Genomic DNA, 22,687 nt, shown 5'->3' on the forward strand with positions numbered 1-22,687 from the left:
CCCATTTTAAAGAAAAACCCTCAACCACCCACACATGGTGAAAATGCCAAACTTATGGTCTACCAGGGGCACGTTGGGGGTCGGGGTGAGCTGAACTACAACAGTTCAAAGGAGGGAAACACTCTGAGGGGCAGAGCAGTGCTGAACCCCAGATGTAACTGATCTTTGCAGACGAGAGCCAGGCCCGCAGGCTCGAGATACACAGACTTACCCATGCAATTGTTTCCCCCGTTCACTTGCATGTAGTCTGGAGGGCAGATGCAGGTATAGTTGCCAACGGTGTTGTAACATGTCCCTGGACCGCAGATTCCGGGAGTCTCACATTCATTCACATCTATGACCCAAAAGAGAAGGTGTTAAGTGACTATGAGAGCCTCACTCTGGAACGGGCCGGTGCCTAATGTTAGTGTGAATGTTGACAGCAAAGAGTAGAGCCTCCATCCAGAGGCCTTAGAATCCAGATGTGAACAGCAGGTTCTCAGTCCATGGGTGTCCCTCCCTTCTCTATGTCAAATTTTCAGCAAAGAAGGCTTACAAAGGAACTCATGCCTTCTGGTTTGAGCACTTAATGAACCCGTTCTTAATGTTCCCACCAAAGCACAAAGAGATGGAAATGGGGCAAAATCATAGCTGTCAAATACTTCAGAAAGATAATAACATACTTCCTATGTTCGCAGATATAATCTAGACTGAAGCCAACAGTGACCGACTTCCTAAATCTTCACTGTAAACAACGCAGGAGGGACCCATGGTGCCTCTCCATACCAAACATGGCGGCTCCCGGGAGTATGTGTTAGCTGCAAGTCTGAGCACTAATGCTAATTCACCATGATGTTCAAATAGTTCTTACCCAAGAGGTCTCTCACCTAATGAATTGGTCCTGTGAATCCTGGATGTAGATGAGTTTCCTCCCCACCTCCTGCCACCCAGTCCTTGGGCTAATTGTTCTCAAATCGAAAAATGGTTAGAATTCTTCATCTTTAAAAAGGTGAATAAGGCCATTGGTTGTATCTTAAAGACAAAGGCCCGCCTTCTAAGAGAGGCTTATCTGAACATACCTGTACAGGTGGTGAGCCCAGAACTACCCTGAATACAGAGATAGGAAGCTTGCCAGTCTAGTGGAAATGGATTTTCTAAAGAACATGGTTTAGTTCAAGTGTGGCCTATGAAGGTAGACTGTGAACCCCTCAATTTCTGGGTAACTGTATCCTGGTTTGGGGTGTTAGTGGGTCCTCAGTATTTGACAGAACATACCCACAAGGGCTCCCTTACCATCACACACGCGCGTGTCTTCATTCAGGTAGTAGCCAGTTGGACAGCGACACTGGAAGCTGCCGAAGGTGTTGATGCACTTCCCACCTTGGCACAGCCCAGGAAGCTCCTGGCACTCATCGATGTCTATCAGAAGGATAACAAAGCATGTCTTCAGGACGTGAATCAACCCAGGTCATCCAAAAGGCATGTGTGTTAAGACGAAGGAGAAACACTTACCTTCCAATATAACGGTGATGGGGTTTGGACGAAAACCTTCTCCTCCAGGGCAAAGAATTTTATACTCAGCTATGGAAACAGAAAGTTCCACGTGAGATCCTGATATCTTTAGAAGAAAGGCTGACACAGTTGAGAGAATATGCCACACTTCCAGAATCTTCGGCTCTTATTTAGCCATGTATAAAGCAAGTGAACATCTTAGCGTATGTGGATCGCTTCCCAAACACAAGCCTGCGGCGCCCATCTCGGAAACCTGCAGTTACTTTCCTGGTCATAGGTCCTTGTAGGATATTTCATTCTCTATCTTATCGCTGCTATTAAAAAAGAGTTCTTCCCCATTTCTCTCACGCTGCTCTGGGTACATTTAGCACTCCTTCCTGGGTGTCACTGTCCCCCTCATATGATAACCTATCTCTAAAACCTCTGTCCACACTTGGGAGAGTCTTCATTCACAGCTTCAGCCCACTGCCCTCCTTGATGTCTAGATATTTTTCTCACTCATCTGTGCCACACATGTGATGCTAAAACCCAGATTATTTTTTTAAATAAGGCTTTTTTCCCCCTCAGCATCTTTAAGTCCTCCACCAAGCCATGAGGATCCACATAGAACATTTCTTCCAGTGTCGTGCATGTGAATGACAGGGACCCAGGCTGTACCATTGTTCTAAAGAACCCTAGACAGATTCTTTCATAATTATCAGTCTTCCTGAGCTTGGCCTTTGCCCTGGCTTTATAAAACCACATGGATTCATATATGTTTAAATTCCCATTCTAAGTGAGCTAGTGACCTTTTGGTAATCATTATTAATTTATAAAGCTGAATTCCATATTTTGAAATCCAGATCTGGGTTTCTCCTTCTTAATATCGACAACGTTGGGTCTCCTCCCCCTTTAGTTTTCTTCTTCTTCTCTTTTTCACTTAGGCCACTGTTCTGCTTTTCAAAGCAAAGCTCGGAAGTTCACAAAGTGGTCAGCACACACTTTCAGCTTGAACTAAGCCCCCTCTCTCTGAAGAGGAAAGGAAAGGTGGTCCCTGCTAGTCTTTGCCTTCTGTTCTGCCTGAGTGATTGCACTCACACCTAAGACGCCAACCTGGCCAAGGTCACACAGCCGCCACTGGGAGACTCCTAACTTAAACCTGGTGTGTGTTTTCTGTCAACCATGATTGCGCCTACTCTTCTTTGTTGGTGGTTGGGGTTGATGCTGAATTAGAGCTCTCCCATTAGGGTACCATTCTGCCTAACAGGCTGAACATTCTTAGAGGGCAGGCCTCTGTCTACTTCTTCTTTCTATTCTCAACTTAATTGGTGAATATTCTGAGGAGTAAATTTGAGGACCGTTCATTAAGAAATGAATCAACATTTATCCCAGTATGCCCTGGAAGCAGCAGGCACTGACTTTGGCTAGACTGGCTAGACCTGATTGTAAATCAAAGTGCAAAATAGAAGCCCCCTTTAAAGGAGGTACATTCTTTACATCCTTCAAATCAAATTCTGGAGCTTCCATTTAAATATACCTGAAAACTTAACCCTGGAACATTACACTAACTATTTCTTCTTAGTAGGATAGGAGACACTCCATGCCTTATGTAAGCTTTTAGGGCAAGTCAAAGACGGAGTCTTTGGACTGTCTTGTACTGAATGTGGCTTGATGGGAATGGCCTGCCTTTTCTGTGGTAAACAGAGACTCTAGGAGTTCCTCCTTCAGTTGTGTCTCCTTTATAGATCTAGAGAGAACTGCTCTGAGGTGGAATAACAGCCTACTGGAGGGTGTCCACTTACATGTGTTCACAGCAGGACATAGCTCACACGGAGTTCCCCAGGCTTTACCCAGCGAACAACAGCAGGAAGCCTTGGAGACACCAACTCCGATTTCATTGCTACAGGCGGTATCACCGTTGTCTCCTCGGGGCCGGATATCCAGATAACAGTTTCCAGACCGAGTGTCTGTTTATCATAAACAAACAAATAAAAACATCAGGCAAATTCTTTTTACTGGAGGGATAAAGAGTCAAACTCATTTCTGAAAGTGTTTAAAAATCAGAATTACTTTTATTAAGAAGCAGAAAAGTACCCAAGGATGTATACCGGTCATTTTCCTTCAGAAAAGAAAGCTCAAAGTATTCAATGTGCTTGAGAAATATTTAAATGTCTATATAATGGAAAACATCAGAAATGAAACATTCAGTTATACCTCAAAAATAATAAACAGGATGTGTCTCAGCAAAGTTTTAAGGATCTTACCGACACAGCCAACTCGAGTTGGGTTCAGCTCAAAATCAGGCGGACAGTCGCATGTGTAGCTGCCCGGGGTGTTGACACAGTTCCCACTGATACAGGTTGTTGGATCCAGACACTCATTAACATCTATAGCCAAAAAAAAAAAACAGGCAGAATTACCCAGCATCCAGCGTGGGCCTGGCGTCACCAAGGGCGGTCACACCTAGTCTGGACTTCTGACAAGGACTGATGGATTCTTAGGTTCAATTATGTCTAGTGACGCAACCTCCCATCTCTGAAAGTCCCCTCCCCAGGAAGGAGCTGTGTGTGTTGCAATCTTGATCCACTCCCCCCACATCCCATAACCGTGTTTACCCTTCAAATCTGTCACCAGAATGAAATGGAACTTTGGAGCTAAGAAAAATGTTCCACTCAAGGTAACTAACGACAAAACATTGTTTTTGACCTCGGTCAACCAAAATTTCAGACATAGGGTTACAAAAACAATACATTTAATATGTGTGGCATGTTATTTTGTCAAATTAGAGCAAGATGTCCTGGGAAACACTTGGGAGCCGGCGGCCTGCACTGTCTTCCCTAAACACACATGCAGGAGGCTTAGTGTGTTTCTTCAGGTTCACAGAGACCCTCTCTGCACAGATGCTGTCCTCGACATTTCCCTTTTGGTTTCAGTTCCAAAAATATCTACAACATTCCAGATATCTAGGACATGGATTTTTTTTTGGACAGATTCTAACTCTGCACAATCCTCTTCTCTGTTTTCAATGCTTAAGAAATCCGCCAAATGAGACAAACGGCTTTGGAGAGGTCAGCCTGGGGGAAATGGGACATTTGTCAACTAATGTTTCCTGTGGTCTGGAAACCCTCATGTCCTCAGGACCTGCCTCCTCTGTACCTTGAGTAGAGGGACTGCCCAAGAAAGAAACTGGCCATGACTGTCAGCCTTTTCTTGCTACCAAAGAGAGCTGTGTGGCTGTAGTTTTTCTGATTTTTTTCTGTGTTCCCTGGGATCCTTGGCTCTACAAAAATGACTTATGTATTAAATAGGGCTAAGGAGATGGTTCAGTGGGTCAAATGTTTGCTTTGTATGTAGGAGGACCTGAGTTGAGAACCCCTGCACCCACAGAACCCTAGGACTAGGAGGAGAAAGCAGGATGGTCCCAGGACTCATGCCAGCTAGTTAGTCTAGGTTCAATGAGAGAGCATGTCTCACCGAATGAAATGGAGGGAGACACCAGATGGTGACTGTGGCCTCCAGATACATATGCTCAGACTCCTCACCACCTCCTCGTACTCCCAACCACACACACAGGAAACACATGGGCAGCCCGCATTTATCAGGCCCCCTGGAGGTCAGTACACAAAGCAGGGGTGGAAAGGTGTGAGCATTGCATTGGAAATGTACAAGGGACAAACCAGAGATCCCAGGGCATGGCCCTTGAAGTTCTGAAGATGGTCAAGGAGGAAGAAAACGGCAGGAAGTCATACAGCACCCAGAAACATCCCTCCGGAACCCCAAGCTCAAGCCCAGGCCCGTGGACCCGGCTCTTTCCTTTTTGGCCTCACACTTCATCGGTTCCAGGCCTCACTCTTCCTTCGTTTTCCTCCGAGGCGTGTGTGGTCCTGGCGATGCCCCCAGCAACGGCACCCCCTGGGATACCTGGGACCCCATCTTGAACATGAGTGATTCCTTACCTGTGCAGTTCCCACCGCTTCGGTCCAGTTCGTAGCCAATCTCGCACTCACAACGAAAGAGGCCTGGGAGATTGTGACACGTCCCAAAGACACAGATGTTGGGAAGGGAGCACTCATCGATATCTGGGGGGGAGGGATTACACAAAGAGGGAGAAGTTTTCTTTTTAGTTTCCATTCTCAAAACTATCCAATAAGATTAGGCAATGGATACTGGCATTAAGCAAATGCAGTCGCCATGATACTAATCTAAGCAGGGCCTAGACTTGTGGGGGATTTTCTGCACACAGAAGCTTTGCTTGTGACAGGCTCTGCTTTCTCAGGCCTCATCACACGCCAAGCTACAGGCTGAGCATCTCTGTGGTGTTTGATACGGGTCTACATTACTGCTGTAAAGCACGAGCCAAACAGAACAAGGTAGACTAAATCCTTGGGTTCTTCTTATCTATATTCCCCAATTTTGGCAGAGAACTAAAGTTTTAAGACCCTTTTGGGGCAACTCTAAAATTCAATTTTATCCTCTGTCCCTACACTCATTTTCAGACCAGAGACCGCTTTAACTAGGCGTGACCACTCTGCTGGTGATGATTTATATTAAGAAAAAACAAACAAACAAACAAAACCTTCCTGTAAGTTTTAAGAGAAGCAACATTTGCCCTGTGTCTGTGTCAGGAGAGGAGGTTTATTACCTGTTTCCCCTGGGTTTGGGAGCATGGAAGCAAACAAGGCATTAGGCTCACCAGCAAGGCCATCATCTAGTTTCTTGCCTCCGAAGTTTTATATCAGAGCTGCGTTTTGAACAGGAACAAGAACACCCAAGGGTGTTCAGAAATCAGTGTGTACAACACAGCTGAGAAATAATTCTGAATTCGTGTCCGTCTGACAAGGAACAGTTATTGGCTAACGCACTGATCGGAGCCTTGCCTGAGCATCTGCCAGTCCTTATCATTTGTTTATTTCTCCTGAGATCATTTTAGTTCACTGTAGGCCCTAGCTACTTTTAATGAAGATAGTGCGCTTAGATTTGACAAGTGTGAGGAAGGAGAAGGATCTGTTGTGTCCTAATTGGCTCCTTCTTGAGTCTACAGGTTCCTGGGACCTTCCTGTCCAACCAATCCGTCCCAGAAAGACAGCACTTGAAGCAAGTGGCGCTATTCCAGGGAATTCCTCTCCAGGGACATGTCAAATCCTGTTCCGTGTCTACATGTGTGAGCTATTTAGAGAATGTTCTAAGATATATTTAGGACATTATTCCACACACGGAGCAAACTCTCTGCTGTGATTATCTGGAAACCTTGACTTGTGGAAACCGGAGGTCAGCACAGATTAACAGCCACGCTTCTGTACTTCCAGACAACCCTCGAACAGAACACCAGGGGACCTGTGCTTTCACAGTTCTATTTTCTAGAAGTAGGGACAACTGAGTCACACTGAATTAGGTATATGTGGTCATTCTATCTCTCTTATGTCCATCCTGTGTTCTCACATTGCAGATCACTTGGCCCAGATTTTCTCTGCATAACCAGAAATGGTCTCCCTGAGGACTAACCCCCATATTAGTTACTTGTCTTGTTGGCATGACAAAAATACATGTCCCCTCCCAAGTAGTAGCATTAAGAGCATGTATTTTAACTCAGTCATGTTCACGTCAGGGAAGCCACCGGGATGAGAACTTGAGGCAGCTGACCATATCATGTCCACAGCCAGGCAGCAGAGAACAAGGAACGGTACGATTCAGTTTGCTTGCTCTTATTTTAGCTAATCCAGGACCCCAGCCTTATGAATGGTGCCACCGGAGTTAAGATGATTCTCATCTCAGTTAACCTAATCTAGATAATCCCTCACAGGCTGTCAGGAGGCTTGACTCTTGAGGCTGCTAGGTCTCCTGAAGCCCACAATCCTAACCATTGACCTCTCTACCAACTGAAACATATTTCAAGTTTAAACTAGAAAAAAAGCCCTAATGTCTGAATAAGCAAATCTCATCCAGCCCTGCAAGGCTCCTTCCAGTTTCCCCATGGTTACCTTCACAGGCCTTCCCATCAGCACTGGGCACGAAGCCCATGTCGCATTCACAGCGGTACCCGCCAGGGGCGTTGAGGCACTGGCCGTTGCCGCAGAGGTTCAGGTTCTCGGAGCACTCGTCGAGGTCTGCAGACAGAAACACAGGCTATGCTTTTGCAGCCAAGCGCTTTCCAATGCCTCGGGTCCTATAATTTTTATAACTGCCAAGTTCCTGAGTATAACTGTACTTCATCGTAATTCCTGTTTGAGAAATTCATATTCACTGGTTTTCTCTTATGAATGCCAATGTCGAATATGCAGCAGTATGGGGTACAGAGTAGGAGCTCTGAATGCTAAATTATCACTAGCGCTGCAAAGTGAATATTAAGTCAAACTCGTTACTCAGGTGAAGATCTTTCCGCAGGAAGAGTCACCCACAGGGAGGACACATTTGAAAGTGTGTTGCCATTTCTCAAGCAGCGGGCCCGGGTAAAAGAGGTGACAGAGGGGGTGGAGTGGCAAGGTCACAAACATTAAATACCAAGCATATGAAACACTGATGCCTAATAAATATAATTTCAGTATTTTCCTCAAGATACTAATCCCTGGGTTGGGCAGAAATGATTTCAGCAATGGTAAAAACTTTCAGTAAGTCACTCAGTGACCCTTACCTTCTGTCATACTTGACACCTTATTAATAATTTCATAGTGCCAAACAGAAATTAGTGCTTCAGTGTATTTAATTAATTTAAGCTTATGCTCTAAGTCACACTACCCATTAATTGCCAACGGGTAATGGGTTTATCTTATCTAATCCCAACGTCCTGACACAAGAAGTGTCCTTGTGGACATACACATGTAATTATCCACATAAATTATGCAAGCACGTATTTTTGTAATCATACATGCTCAAATTCAGAGGGCAAGTTTATGCTAACTCTGTGACTTTTAATTAGAACTAAAAGGGAAGATGATTTCATGAGTACATCAGAAAGTGAGAGAAAGCTTATAGAGCAATTCTGAACTGTTGTCATGCCAACACACACTGGCGGTAGTAACAGGGAAAGTCTGTACTGTTCACCTCCAGCAGAACACCACACCCTCTGCCCTTTCGTGTCTTCCTACAGCAAGCTTATCCTTGGGTCTGATACACTCAGCAAGTCACCAAAGCACAAAGGTGGACACATACAAAAGGGACTGTGATTCGCTTCACAACAGTAATGTCATTATATAGATTGATATATGTGCATATAGATGTATATGTGTACATATATGTGCGTATAATATATATGTGCATACATATGCATGTATGTGAGCATATATGTATGTATATATATGAGATGTGAGATATAGAGAGGCAGGCAGACAGACAAACAGACACAATCACACCAGGCTAGCTTTTAGAGGGCTGCTTGGTGACTTGCCTCCAAGGTTTCATTCCATGGGGATCTAATCTCAGATAAGCAGTCATTTCTGTTACCTGACTGGCATGCCCTAGTCTTAAAAAAGAATGGTTGATCTGATGTGGGATGTTATGCTTTCCAACAAGAGCTCCACAGCTGTTTCCAAAGCAAGCCTACCTGTGCAGGTGAAGCCATCACCCGTGTAGCCATCCTTACAGAGGCAGCGGTACGATCCCATGGTGTTCTTACAGTCTGCGTGTTGGCTGCACATGTGCGTTCCATTAGAGCACTCGTCCAGATCTTAAGAATAAAGTTTCCATCATTATCAATACCACGGCATTTACATCGAGTAATACACAAATTAAATTTTACTTTATAAAATTAACAGTTTCATGTTTCTAATCCACGTAGTTCATGAATTCTGTTATCTTCCAGTTCACCTGTGCACTTCACGCCATCTCCGATCCACCCGGGACTGCAGCTGCACTTGAAGCTCCCGGCTGTGTTGGTACACACAGCATGTCTACCACAGTTGTGGGCTCCGATCTCACACTCATTGATATCTGGAAAATAAACAACCCAGCGCTTTAGAACAAAGTTCTGCATGATGCTGATGACTTCAGTCTCCCCATAGATGAGCTCCTATTGGACAGCTTTGCATTTTCATTTATGAAGAAGGATGAGGTCACTGCATTTGCTGTGGTAACCTCCATTCTATGGGAGCACCCAGGCACCTCTCAGCAAAGTGAACCTCTCTCCAAGGTTGGTGGCTTTGGTTAGTGTTCATGGTTATGTTTTTATTGGCAATATATTTTTTAAGACAGCTATACATAATTATGCATTTTTACACCTTTATAGGCATAGGAATATAATGCTGAAAAATCAGAAAACTTCCGAATTATATTTTTTATTCTTAAATTTAAATCATTGTTATCCCATGATATTTTACTTTTATCAGATCCTTATTTTAGGTATTATCACTTCAATCATATGCAATAAATGTTGTTTTAGGAGCTATGCAACTCTTCTTAGCTTTCTGGCAGCCTAAGCCTTCTTACAAATTTCATGTAAAACTCAAGTCAACCTAGAGAGAACTTCTTTCAGAAAAAGAAATACCAGATTAGGTGAAGTTAGTCAAAGATCAAAAATGGTTTCAAAATTCTCCATTCCCCGAAATTTCATTTCAAATTTAGCCAAGATAGACTATATAAAGATGTGGTGATTTTTTTTTGTTTCCTCAAACAACTCAACATAGAAGGGGTTACCTTCATACTTAATTCCATCACTTACTAGGAACAAATGTGCATAGCTATAATTCTACAAATATTGCATCAAGAAAAGGAGACAGGCATAGGAAATGTGGCAAAGGTGTTCAGTGATCACTCAAACAGTGGCTCGAAAAAGACGCCAGGTAAACAAGCTCTGTTTATCCTTTTGTTTACAAATGAAGCTCGGGTCAGCCACTCTAAAATACTAATAAACAGGCGGCTTGCCAAAATGTTCCATCCTAAGCCTAGAATGAAGGCCTTGGGCTCAAACACAACATAAAATAACAGGTTTCTCTTATAGAATTCTTTTGTAATGCCGCCAATAATCACGGCATGAAATCCATAGTAAAGAATGTTGTTATGATCATTGCCAGTTGCTTAAGTTAATTTTAATGTGGTCTCCACCATCACATGAGCTGACAGAGTAGTGGGGCAGGACAATGGAGACACACTGCTTTGAACTTGTAGCTGGAACCTTAAGTCACTGGACAACAAAGCCTACCATATCCACAGAAACAAAGAAAGGCATTGTAGGGATAATTGTGTTGAATGTCACATAGGCATTCAGGAAAACAAGGCTTCCTGTGCTGGTCTAACAGACTCCACAGAACTAACATGGATGTCCCCAAGCATGATAGTCATGTGTCTCAGAAAGAAATACACAAATCACAACTTTTGTGGAGTTCTGTCCTAATTTCCTTCTTATACTTGTCATAATATTCGGCAAATAACCTTCGGTGAAAAGAAGAAGCTGCCGTGTGTGTGTGTGTGTGTGTGTGTGTGTGTGTGCGTGCGCGCACGCTAGCCTCCAGATATCACAAAGCTGACGGACTCTGGGTGTGAAATGTCTCCTACAAGCTCCTGTGTGTACACATTCGCTTCCCAGCTGTGGCACTGTTTGGGAAGGTTGATACCATGGCCTGGGTAGCAGATGTGATCACTTGGGCAGAGCTTAAAGAAGACATCTGCTTCCTGGTCAGCCAAGATGTGAAAAGGCTGTCCTGTAAACCACCGTCACAGGCAGAGTTTCCCAGCTGCCATGTCTCCCGACCATGGTGAAATGTCCAGAAGTCAAGAGGTGCTCCTGTTGTTTTTATCAGGTAGTCCATCCCCACAAGAAAAGTAATGGAAACAGAACCCAGAAAGTTTCTAAGTGGAAAAAACTAGAATTCTGCTCTTGAAAATTTAATTTAAATTCTCAGGAAAGGCAGAGAGTGGGCCCTGCAGCCAGTAAAAGGCAGAGGTAGGGTAACCCTGACTCAGTTTCCCTGTCCACTGACAATTCCCTTGGGACACAGATGTGTAACCAAGATTATTTCCTCAGTGACTTCAGTTTTAAATCTTTAAACTCTGTTTTAAAGATTGTAATGCTGAGAATTATCAGCCTCAGAGAAACATCTATTGTTGGGAGCAGTGAGACCCCAGATCCTGAATTTCTTATAATCCCCCCCCCTGATCTGAGTGCCTACAGCTGCTCTGAGCACAAGACCTTCAGGAGTTCCTGATGGCAGGAGAGTGGTTTCTGGTGGGCTTGGCTGGGGCATGGCTATCTCTATATCACCTGCCCCTGAACACAATAAAGGGGGCATTCTTGGGGAATTCAAGGATGGCCCGTGTCGCTGTCTCTCTGTCTGTGTGTGTCTGTGTATTTTAACCTCCAGCCCCCTTGCCCAAAGCTCGCCAACTGGGTGCCAGTGCACAGAGCGCAGACACGGGGGCGCGGTGCATGGCAATCCATGAGCCCCTTTCACCAATTATAATTTCACAGTGACTCGGGGCATGCTGAGCTGTAATCCTACACTGGATCCTACTCTTCTCTTTATACTAGAGTACGCCCACTGGACAAAACGGGTCTGACGATATTTTCATACATCTACCTCATGTTCTTTGACCACTCAGCCTCCAACTGTCTCTTTTCTCTCCCTCTGTCCAGGTGTCTAATGGCCCAAGATACCACTATTTTCACATGCTTTTAAGAAAATGACCACTCCCTTTGATTGAAGAATATCCTTTAATTGTTATCATTAAAATGTAATATAAAATTTTAACTCAAGAAAATATCTTTAGATTTTTAAGTCATGCTTTCGTGGTGAAAAGAAATTCTGTTTGCGACAGGCTGTGTGTCGTGGGCTTTGGCATCCCTGGGAAGAGCAGTTCAAGGGTCATATTCAAGTCTCACATTGTAAATATGATTCATCATTTAGTAGCTTACGTGCTCGGTGTGTAAGAAGCAGATGTGAAAGAAGGCGGGTCACACGCTGCAAATGCATTTCTGAGTTAACAGTGCCAGCACGAGTATGGATGTGTATACACACACACACACACACACACACACACACACACACACACACCTCTTACTGATGAACTGTTTCCATGACAGACTTTGGCAGACAAAGGGGAAACTGAGCCATAAGGAAAGCAGGCTAACAAAAGCACTGTACTGAAACACTCCTCAATGGCATGAAAGGAACAGTACACGCGTGCCAAGAACATCTCTGTACAAATGTTCTCTGTTCTTCACAAGTTTGCCCCGGACAGAAAATCCAGTTTTCAGAAAAAGTGGAAGTGAAGCAAAGCAAAGAAATTCAAATTCAGGCTGATGCCGCTGCCCATGGGCCCTCTGTCACGAAGACTCTCACAGGTCCCTTGTGCATGGCCCCTTGAAGGGCAAGGGTGAGCTGCAAGCAGACTTCACGGCAGGGCTCTGCCTAGCCCAGAAATCTGTCACCTGGGTATGGGATGTGCTGTGACCTCTTCCGTAGCCTCCCCCAGCCATCATACAGAGAGAGGCTGTGCCACCCACACAAAAATGCCTGCCTTTCTGCCTTCCAGACACCGTCCGTTCCAAGGGTCCTGGTCCCATGGTACTAACATACCGGGAATCTCTAGAATGAGGGGTTGAGGAAGAGAATGTGGCAGCCTAAATGCAAGGGCTACTTGGGTTTCTTAATTTGGGTCAAAATTTGAGCCAAAACGATTAACTGGAGTGAACACCCACGGAGTTTCCGCAGGCTGACAGCCAGTGGAGGAGAAGCCGCGATAAGACAGCCGAGGGAAATGACTGGCTGTTGGTGCAGAAGCGCATGCCTCTGAGACCTGCCAGGACCAGTTCTCATGTGAAAGGAACAGAGAGCCTGAGACACGGATTTATCCAGAAATCTAGCTATTTCAACAATTCTCACTGTGTCCACTGGTAAAGTGAACATATGTGAGGCCAGGTAGGTTCTTAAAATTGAACTTGTGAAAGCCGAGACCCACTTGGGTGGCGTCCTGAAATGTCCTTATGTTCTTCCTACTACAGTTACTTAGCATGAGCCCCAGAGGTCACAGGAGAACTGTGACCCCACCCACTGAAGTCAGAGACAGAGGAGCTGCGTCCTAGGTTTCAGGCAAATGTGCATTCTCTCTTCATGAACTCAAAACATTCCCCTCTGCAGTATCCACAGTTTGGACAAAGCTTAAGAAGAAAAAATTGAAGCCCTTAGCATCTGTGTGGGCTGGGAATGTGAGTCAGTGGGTGGATTCTTAACACTGCCGATGTGATTGGGAGAAGAAAACATGTTTATTTGTTAAAATGGAAACAATCAGTAATGACAAGGGAGCTGGAATATCTAGACGGGGCTGGAATGGAGCCCAGAGGGTGATTTTCGTTCTCATGAAACCAAGTCCCTCCTTAGGAAACAGCATATGTGTTCTTAATAATTGCTTCCCAGGGTACTCATTTAAAAATCCTATCTAAACAAGCAGGGTGTACGTGCGTGGTGTGTGTGTGTGTGTGTGGTTAGGACACAGTCGAAACATCTCTTTTTGCTGTTATTTGTAGTGCGTCTTGCTTATCCAATTAGGTAAGATAAGTATCTCCGTTTATATTAGTTGTCTGGGACATTATAAACACTTGTCTTTAACACAACCGTCACCAAGGCGACCTGACGGCGTTCAAAGCTGTGAGTAACACTGATTTGAAACCAGCCTGAAAGAGCCGTAGTTATGTGGGACTGAAAAGACGTTTTGGCTGATTTTTAGAAACTTGTTTTGAAGTGTGTGAGGCTTTGTGCCAGTTCCTGTCTGTGTAAGTTATTTCCGGTCCAGTGTGATACCCTTGGCTGTTACTAGCAGGGTCATTCACAGAGGATCTTTTTCTTCTTGCCCTAACGCAGCCCCCTCCTCCCATAGGCCACTGCCAAGTCCTCTGTCCAAGGGGATTGTTTGGTTAAGGCAGAGGACCCGGGTGATTTGCTCACGCTCACAAACCAGTAGAAGAACCCAGGACAAAATCCAGCATTCTACTCTTTCAGATGTGAATCTCATGAGCCATGCTACCATGATATTGCCAACCAAAACGTCATTCTGTGCACAGCTGGAAAGGACAAGGAGGCACTGGCCTTTCGGAGAAGACAGGATTTCTCCGAGCCCTTCTCTTTGTAGGGTTTACTAAAAGGTGATTGCTGTACCACGACACTGGCACCGACTCATCCAGCGCACAGTGAGTACTTCCTGTCCCCCACAGTCTCAGCATCTCTGCAATCAATTATAAAAACAAGTCTTTCTGCACACAAAGTAAACATTTCCCTTTAAAAAATGAATTTCGTGTATGTGTGGCAGTTATACCGAAGTTTTGGTAGACTTCAGGTTGCCTCTACATACCGTGTCTGAAATGGCGGTAAGTTCCTGAACATGGTATCTCTTTTATGTATGATGCAACCACAGTGTGGACATAACCTTTCATCAGGGTAAAGGACATACACTGCATGTTTCCCAGTTAGATGGACTCTGGAAAATGGAGCTGTACGCTCGCTTTCCCTCGAGGCAATGAACACTGTCCCAGAGACCTGGTCTCTTTGGACTTCAGTGAGCTTTACTTTCCCCTTGATCCATGACAATGCAGCATAGAACGAGTCTACCTTCCTCATCACGCTGCCACACCTCGGTCCCTTAGCAAGTCTTAGATTGACATTGGCAGCTGATTATAAAAGTTGAACCTGAGAATCATTTGTATCCAAGTGTCTCAATGGATGAGTGGAAGCATCCTGCCATTTGCCAGGAAGGACCCTTAGCCAGGCTTTCTATGAAAAGCAATGGAGGCCGCATAAAAGCATTTCAGTGTTATGACTCTTTCAATGGCTTGGGCAGACTGATAGTTCTGAATCATCAATAATATTACTGGTGTGTATTAGTAAGATTAACAGTTAACAGAGCCACTTTTTAACTGATACATATATTTAGATGCTTTCTTGAAATACACTGATATAATTAAGAGAAGGCTCCACACATCCTCAAACTACCAATATGCCAATGTTAATGTCTAAGTCACAAGGATCCACACATTCTCAAACTACCAACATGCTAATGTTAATGTTTTAGTCACAAGGGCTTGCCAAACAGCATTTAGAATTCAAGTCCAGCCCACTACTTATTAAATGTTCGTTTGTTTTTTTCTTTAAAGTTAGTTTTCCCGAAGGGAGACTCACTAGGGGGAAAAAAAAAACTATTCTCTTTTTTTCTAATTTAGTTAGCTTTATTTTATATGCATTGGCATCCCCTAGAACTGAAGTTACAGACAGTTGTGAGCTGTCGTGTGGGTGCTGGGAATTGAATCTGGGTCCTCTGGAAGAGCAGCCAGTGCTCTTACCCACTGGATTATCTCTCTCCATCTCTCCAGGCCCTAATTTTTTTTTTTACAGTTACCTATTTCAAACTCACTGTGTTCTCCGTGATGTTTTAAATTACGTTATGTGCCAATAATAGGTAACTTTAATATAAATTATTATAGAAAAACTGCTCTGTCTGCCACTCCACGTGCTTAATGTCATCATTGCAAGTTTGAAAACAACTAAACATGTATAAAACAGCATCGTGGCACAGAGCGGCTTCTTGCATTTGGCAGTGAATTGTATAGTCTCCTGGGAATACCGTGAAAGGCTTTCTTCAGCTGCAGATAACAAACAAGGGGACTGTGAATGGCTTAATTTCTCTTACGACATGAGCTAAGTCACACGAATAAAGGCTTGTTTAGGGTAAAAAGTGAATGTGCATCTCTAGCTTGAGGAGTGGAAGGGCTCATAAGAGCTGATGAAATACAGGGCTGTTTCTTCAGAAGACAATTTTAGTTGTAAGATGAAGAGTTGCAACGAAGATTATCAGAAGGTTCTGCTCTGATCCAGGGTGTGAGTGTTCAGTAACTAGCCTCGTTGCTAATGCGACCCGAAAGTATGATTCTTAACCTATAAAAATATCCTTAGTCATGTTAACTTATCCAACACCACAGAGCTTTATTTCCACAGGCAGAACAGACTTCACCTGGGGTCTAATAAAGCATGAAAAGTTTCAAAAGGCACAGAAGCTAAATTAATGAAGTATGGCGCACAAAACACCCACAGCGCAGTTAAAATGCTAAGTTTAAGGACTTGTGTCGAGCTGCAGTTATGATGGCAGCTTTTCAGCGCGCTGAAGTTTTTGACTCGCATGGAAAAGGAGGCGTACCTGTACAGCCCGTTTTTCCTTTCTTCCCTGAATAGCCCATATCACAGTGGCAGATAAACGAGCCTTTAGTGTTCTCACAGGTCCCGCTGAGGCAGATATTCGGATTCAGGTCACATTCATTGACATCTGAAAGACAGAGACAGGGTTCATAAATCCAGGTTTCTGCTGTGAGGGATGCTTTCTCCCTGAGACAAAAGAACTGTGACGGAAAGTTAAGAAACAGTGAGAGGCTTTCCCTAAAACATCCTGGAAGGCAAATGGTCTAAAACAGTATATTTAAATGCTTTAGCTCAGAAAAACACATAAGAAAGTCCATGTACACTGGCATTAGTTTAGTGCTGGCTAATCGTGTAACCTGGCTCTATGCTTCCTGTGATGAGGGGTCAGGTGGTCAGTATATGCACTGCCTCCTGCTGACTAGAAGCTTGCTTATGTGATGGTTTTTCTTGGTGCTAACTTTCTCTGTGGTAAGATAACGGATTCTGTGTGATGCCTGCAACTTAGCTTCCACATTTAAGGAATAAAGGGCAGAAGGAATGGAGAGAGAGCACCACTGCTCTTCCAGACGATCAGGGTTCGAGTCCCGGCACCCACATGGCAGCTCACAGCCGTGTGTAACTCCAGTCCTAAGTGATTCAATGCCCCTTTATGGTCTCTGCTGGCACAGGGCATGCATATGGTACACATACAGACATGCCAGCAAAATATCCATCCACATAATAAATGTGCACAAGGCCCATCCTGGGCTCCTACTTCTGACCAAGAGGGAATGATCTTAACAGAAACAACTAAAAAAAATTTAAAAGGTGGACAACAGATAGACAAAATGATTTTCTAGGCCCTGGACATTAGGCAGTGATTCCCAAGATAAAGAAATTAAATTAAGTGGCTTCTAGGTTATTCTCAGATTACTGAGGAACAAACTGTATACCTGGGCCTATGGCAGATGATACCACATAGAAGCAGATGGCATCACAAACTCAGCTAAAAGTCAGGAAAGAGCACAGAGAGGGCACCAGTGACCCACAGATGACTTCTGCAGATATCCAGGGCAGTGGTACACTCACTCATCCCAAGAACAAACCATCCAGGCTGGGGGAGGCACTGTCCATGCAGTCCAGCAATCCCTGGCCTTCACAGAAGCCCTACAATGACGCCCCTTCCGCAGAGTGAAATTAGAAAACCTTACACTTGACAGGGACCCTAGGAGAGTCCCAGAATGGTCTTGTCAGTAATACCTCCAAAACCACTTCTAGACTAACTGCTGCTTAAAAGTGGGACTTTAAAAAGGCTCAGCCTAGTTCCAGATAACATAATTGCATTTTCTTTTTTTATACTTTATTTTTATTTTATATGCATTGGTATTTTGTCTACATGTATGTCTGAGTGAGGGCGTCAGTTTCTCTAGAACCGAAGTTACAGATTGTTACAGATTGTTGTTAGCTGCCAAGTGGGTACTGGGAATTGAGTCCAGGTCCTCTAGAAGAGCAGTCAGTGCTCTTAACCACTAAGCCATCTCTCCAGCCTCATAATTGCATTCTCAAAGTTCAACAATACTTCTAGAACATAGAAAGTGCCAGCATTTCCCAAGGTAAAATTTCAAATGACTATTTTACAATAAAAAGTTATCAGACAGGAGAGGAAGCAGGGACTATGAACATGATCTTTGCATGATTTCACAATACCCGCGACTGAGCAGGTGAGTTAGCTGATGACGCCTGCTTTCTTACCTACACAAGTCTTCATGTCTTCAGATGCCATGAACCCATCATAGCACAGGCACCTGTACTCTCCAGGTATGTTTGTGCACTGGCCACCATCACAGATATTAGGGTTATCTTCACACTCATCAATGTCTAAAGGGAAGAAAATCAACAACCACATGTTACAGACATTGATATTGGCTCCACCATCCAGTGAAGAAGCAGTAACTGTCTTAACCTAAAGGAATTCAGCCCACGTGGGGAAGGTGGACACCTCCTTAGCTTTGTATAAATCACCCCATCCGGTCATCCTGTGACCAGAGGAGCCAGTCAATCTCAAAGTCTCAGTATTTGATCTAAGGACACAACGGCCCCCACGCTGGTCTAAAGCACTAACAATAGAAATTTAAACACGTGAATCTGTAATTCAAAATGATGGTGAATCATAGTTTATCATTGTCCAGTTATAAATAGTTCCTTTGGCATTTACTTTGGACAGTCAAATTTACATAAAGGTGGGTTTGGGGAGGGCGGGGAGGGTGTTAAAGGTCAAACAAAATCACTGTGGTTTCTAAGTTTGGATGCTCTTTTTAACCAGAGCCAAAACTGAAAGGCTGAGTCAGCCACTCTACTTTTTATCTCTCCTTGGCTTCCTGGCTCTTGCAGTATAAGACAGGAAGACGGGAGTGTAAGTTAGGAGAGGGGCTCTCAGACTTCAGCATCCATCCAAACGCACGGAGCACCAAGATGACTCAGTACTCCTTCAGTTCAGTAGATTTGGATGGAGCCTGAGGTTTTAAACCACTCAGAATGGCACCAAAATAGTTTCGAGATCCAAGCATCCGAGATTCTGTTTAATGAATAAAATGCTTTCTGTTCCATCTACCCATTGCTATTATATCCTCTTTCATCCACTCTCAACTACAGTTTCTAAATGAAACTCCACTGCCAAGTGTCTTGCTGAAAGACACACAATTAAAACATGCAAACAGACGAGGACTTGAACCGAAGGTTGTTAGATTCCAAAGCCCAGGCCCTGAGCAACTCCGCCTAGGAGACTGTCACTGAGAGGCAGAACCAGAGGGCAAAGCTTCTCACCTGTGCACGATCTCTGATCTGGCATCAGTGCGAACCCTGGCTGACAGCTGCACTCATAGCTGCCTTCAGAGTTGGTGCAGAAGGTTTCACAGCCGCCATTCATGATGCTGCATTCATCGATGTCTACGAGGAGTGGGAAGAACATTAGAATGTTTGTTATCTCCCAAACTCTTGTTGAGATTTAACGACTGCCATAGAAGTATTAAGGGATGGGACTTTGCAGAGGTGGTTAAGCCACGAGGACTCCATCCTCTGGGTGGCCTTGGTGCCATCATAAAATGGGTGAATTTGGCCACGTTTGTTTTCTCTCTCTCTTGCCTTTCACACACTTTGGCACAGCGAAAAGGCCTGTGCCTGATGCCAGCATTTTGCTGTTGCTTCCCAGCCTCCAGTGCTATGAGGGAATGAATTTCTATCCCTATAAACTAGCCAGTCTCAGGTATTCCGGCACAGCACATAAAACTGACTGAGGCACCTTCTTTTGTGTTTACGGTTGTGGTGATCTTCTTGGTCACTGATTCAGTTATAAACTTGAATTATGGCTTGATGGGCTAGGGTTCTGATTCTTTGCAAGAACCTAAATTGAAGTTTTGAGTTGTCCTTGGCTAGATTTCAAAAGAATTTGTGCTGATTTATGGTTTTGGGTGGAAACCATCTGAGCCTTGGCAGTTCCACAGGGTGTACATCCCAAGCCAGGCCTACACTGGCAGCATTCACGCAATTTCACTTCAACTTCGGGCATGATAAAGCCACAGGGCCTCCCATGTCACCCACCACAGCAGGACTAAGCCTACAGGGGACCAACCACAAAGCCAAATTCTGGTCCCACAAAAACCCATACTTAAGGGGTGCCAGACATACTTAAGGGGAAGAAATGAACATTCCATGACCTTCTTTCCAATGGTCACTCTTTAATATCTTTAGATGATCTTTCCAACATAGGGCAGAGGCCTCACCTCGTGCCTGTCTGTGTTTTCCATGGCACTTGCGACACTTAGCTGATCTTGGTGTCACTTATCACTGGCTGATTTGCTTTGACATGCATATGCTTTGTTCATTATTAAAACAGCACAGATCAGATTGCATATCTTTCATTCATCTGCTTCATTGAAGAGGAAAGGGAGAGGCAAGTATCGTGAGCGGCTATGGGATTTGCAGTGAAACCGGAAAGATGAAGCAAAAGCATCTCCCTATGATAGTGGAACTGGGGGCGTTTTACAAAGAGAGGAAATAAATGGGAGGCTAGAACTTACCAACACAGAAGAGCCTATCGGGAGACGAGTGATAACCCGGGTTACAGGCACACTGATACTTCCCTATGAGGTTCACACAACGGCCATTGGGACAGAGGTTTGCGCTCAGTTCACACTCGTTGATGTCTGTTTAGAAACAAGGAGCAGCAAGAAACGTGAGTGTCCGAATGTGGCCGAGAGACGGGCCAAACAACGGACCTCACACCGCGGGCTGAAGAGTGCCTCCTTACCAACGCACGCGGAGATGTTTGGAGACAGTTGGTGACCAGGAGGGCACTCACAGCGATAACTCCCCTCCGTGTTGTGGCAAATGCCTCCTCGGCACAGGAGGGGATTCCTCTGGCATTCATCAATATCTGTAAAAAAGGAAAGACCCCATGTTGAAGATCGGGTGCCCTGTTCTCCATTACCAGGACAGCCCCCTTTCTAACCCTTAGTTGTTGGGAGTCCTGGCTATTGATGGTTTCTCAGTTCCCTTCACTCAGAAACGTCTGTAAGATGAGCGGTCACAACGCTTTCCCACATTCATTGATGGACTGGCTTGGAAATCAAAAGCCTTGACCTTGTCTCACCCTGGGGTCATTTTACCTCCAGAGCTCCCTGTAGGACCCGAATGTGCTGCCATGCAACCTGACTCTGTACGACCCTGCTTCTCTGCCATTTTGAGGGCTTCCTCCCTCAAAACATTCCCCACCACAAAACAAAGCACAGACTAACCAAAATTCAAACCAACACCCAAGTCCACCACTCTTCTGTGTAGAAATCTCATCTCTGACTTTGTTCATGGAGAACCTGACCTAAGGCAGCTCCGTCAACACTGTCTTCTAGAACTGTCAGACCATGAGATGGGACTCCTCCTATAGCTTACATCAGAATTGTTCTCAATTCATTCTACCAGGTGTGGAAATCGCGCAGGGTCTCACAATTTCCACTGGAGTCTCAGCCATGATTCTTTAGCCCCACCCCCACCCCATGTCTTCCTATGAGTCTCCCTCTGCCACAGACTGCCCTCCCCGGTTAGACGGTTGGACAGCATGAATTGCCTGGGACACTATGATCCCTCTGAGGAATCCAGACTTCCCGAAGGCCTCTGCTTCCCACGCTGGTTAAAGCAGCACAAACTCACCCATGCAGTTCTTCATCATCATGAATCCACTCTCATAGCCCTCGTCACACTTGCATTCGAAGTCGCCCGGGGTGTTCACACACTGGCCTCGGCCGCAGAGGTCAGGAGATATGCGGCACTCATCAATGTCTGCATGCGAACCAGCGGGCAGGGACAATGAGGGTGGGGAGGAGCTTACGACGTGAAACCACGCAGGGAAGAACGCAGCCACGCAGGAAGGGGCGCAGCCACGCAGGGAAGAGGGAGTTTGGAAAGGCTCCCCGCCTGCCACCCATGGAGACCCACACACTGACCTGTGCAGTTCCTCTCTTCGGAGTCCAGAGCAAAGCCACTGTCGCACCTGCACTTGAAGCTGCCGATGGTATTTCTGCACTTGCCGTGGGTACAGAGGCTCGGTATCATCTTGCACTCGTTGATATCTTTAGCAAAAGAAAAAAAAAATGCAAGGAAGAGAAGCTTATGAGCAACCAGTTGGGACATCTCAGGGGTCCATACTTTAAATCCAGGAGGTTGGAGGGCCTTGTTTAAGGTCTTGGCAAAATTCAGCTAAACAAATGTGTGATTATCCAGGGGCTAGTACTCCATAAACATCCCTAGTCATTCTGACTTCTGCATTTTAAGAGAACACTGCTAAGAAAGCTAGGTGAGCTGATTGGGACTTCTAGCAGCCTGGTCACTTCCTGGAACACAGCAAGCACTTGGTAATCATTGGCCAATGAATGCCTGAATGGTAAATACAGCATCGGCCACAGCTACCTGCCCGCCCTCCTACCGTGATCACCGCAGCCACCACAATCAACCCAGCCAGCCACCACAGCCATCACGGCCACCACAGCCATCACAACCTCCACACCCACCACAGCACCATGGCCACCACAGCCTCCACAGTCACCACAGCCACCACACCCACAACAGCTACCATGGCCACC

At 45.0% G+C, this 22,687-nt stretch overlaps 1 protein-coding gene across 1 annotated transcript in view; it reads right to left on the reverse strand.

Moving 5' to 3' along the window:
* Fbn1 (fibrillin 1) overlaps positions 1–22,687 on the reverse strand; it is a 202,594-nt gene that overhangs the window by 46,115 nt on the left and 133,792 nt on the right. Inside the window, exons 25-40 of the mRNA XM_041678883.1 lie at positions 22,052–22,177; positions 21,759–21,887; positions 20,863–20,988; positions 20,633–20,758; positions 19,380–19,502; positions 18,309–18,434; positions 16,579–16,704; positions 9,271–9,393; positions 9,008–9,130; positions 7,449–7,574; positions 5,427–5,549; positions 3,735–3,857; positions 3,273–3,437; positions 1,492–1,560; positions 1,273–1,398; positions 212–334 (exon numbers count right to left, since the gene is read on the reverse strand). Coding sequence (XP_041534817.1) covers positions 212–334; positions 1,273–1,398; positions 1,492–1,560; positions 3,273–3,437; positions 3,735–3,857; positions 5,427–5,549; positions 7,449–7,574; positions 9,008–9,130; positions 9,271–9,393; positions 16,579–16,704; positions 18,309–18,434; positions 19,380–19,502; positions 20,633–20,758; positions 20,863–20,988; positions 21,759–21,887; positions 22,052–22,177 — 1,983 coding nt within the window. The remainder of the gene's footprint in view (positions 1–211; positions 335–1,272; positions 1,399–1,491; positions 1,561–3,272; positions 3,438–3,734; positions 3,858–5,426; positions 5,550–7,448; positions 7,575–9,007; positions 9,131–9,270; positions 9,394–16,578; positions 16,705–18,308; positions 18,435–19,379; positions 19,503–20,632; positions 20,759–20,862; positions 20,989–21,758; positions 21,888–22,051; positions 22,178–22,687) is intronic.

Source organism: Microtus oregoni, unplaced genomic scaffold (assembly GCF_018167655.1).
Source record: "Microtus oregoni isolate MIOR12 unplaced genomic scaffold, Mior012 000031F_ref0000149, whole genome shotgun sequence".
Taxonomy (NCBI): Eukaryota; Metazoa; Chordata; class Mammalia; order Rodentia; family Cricetidae; genus Microtus; species Microtus oregoni.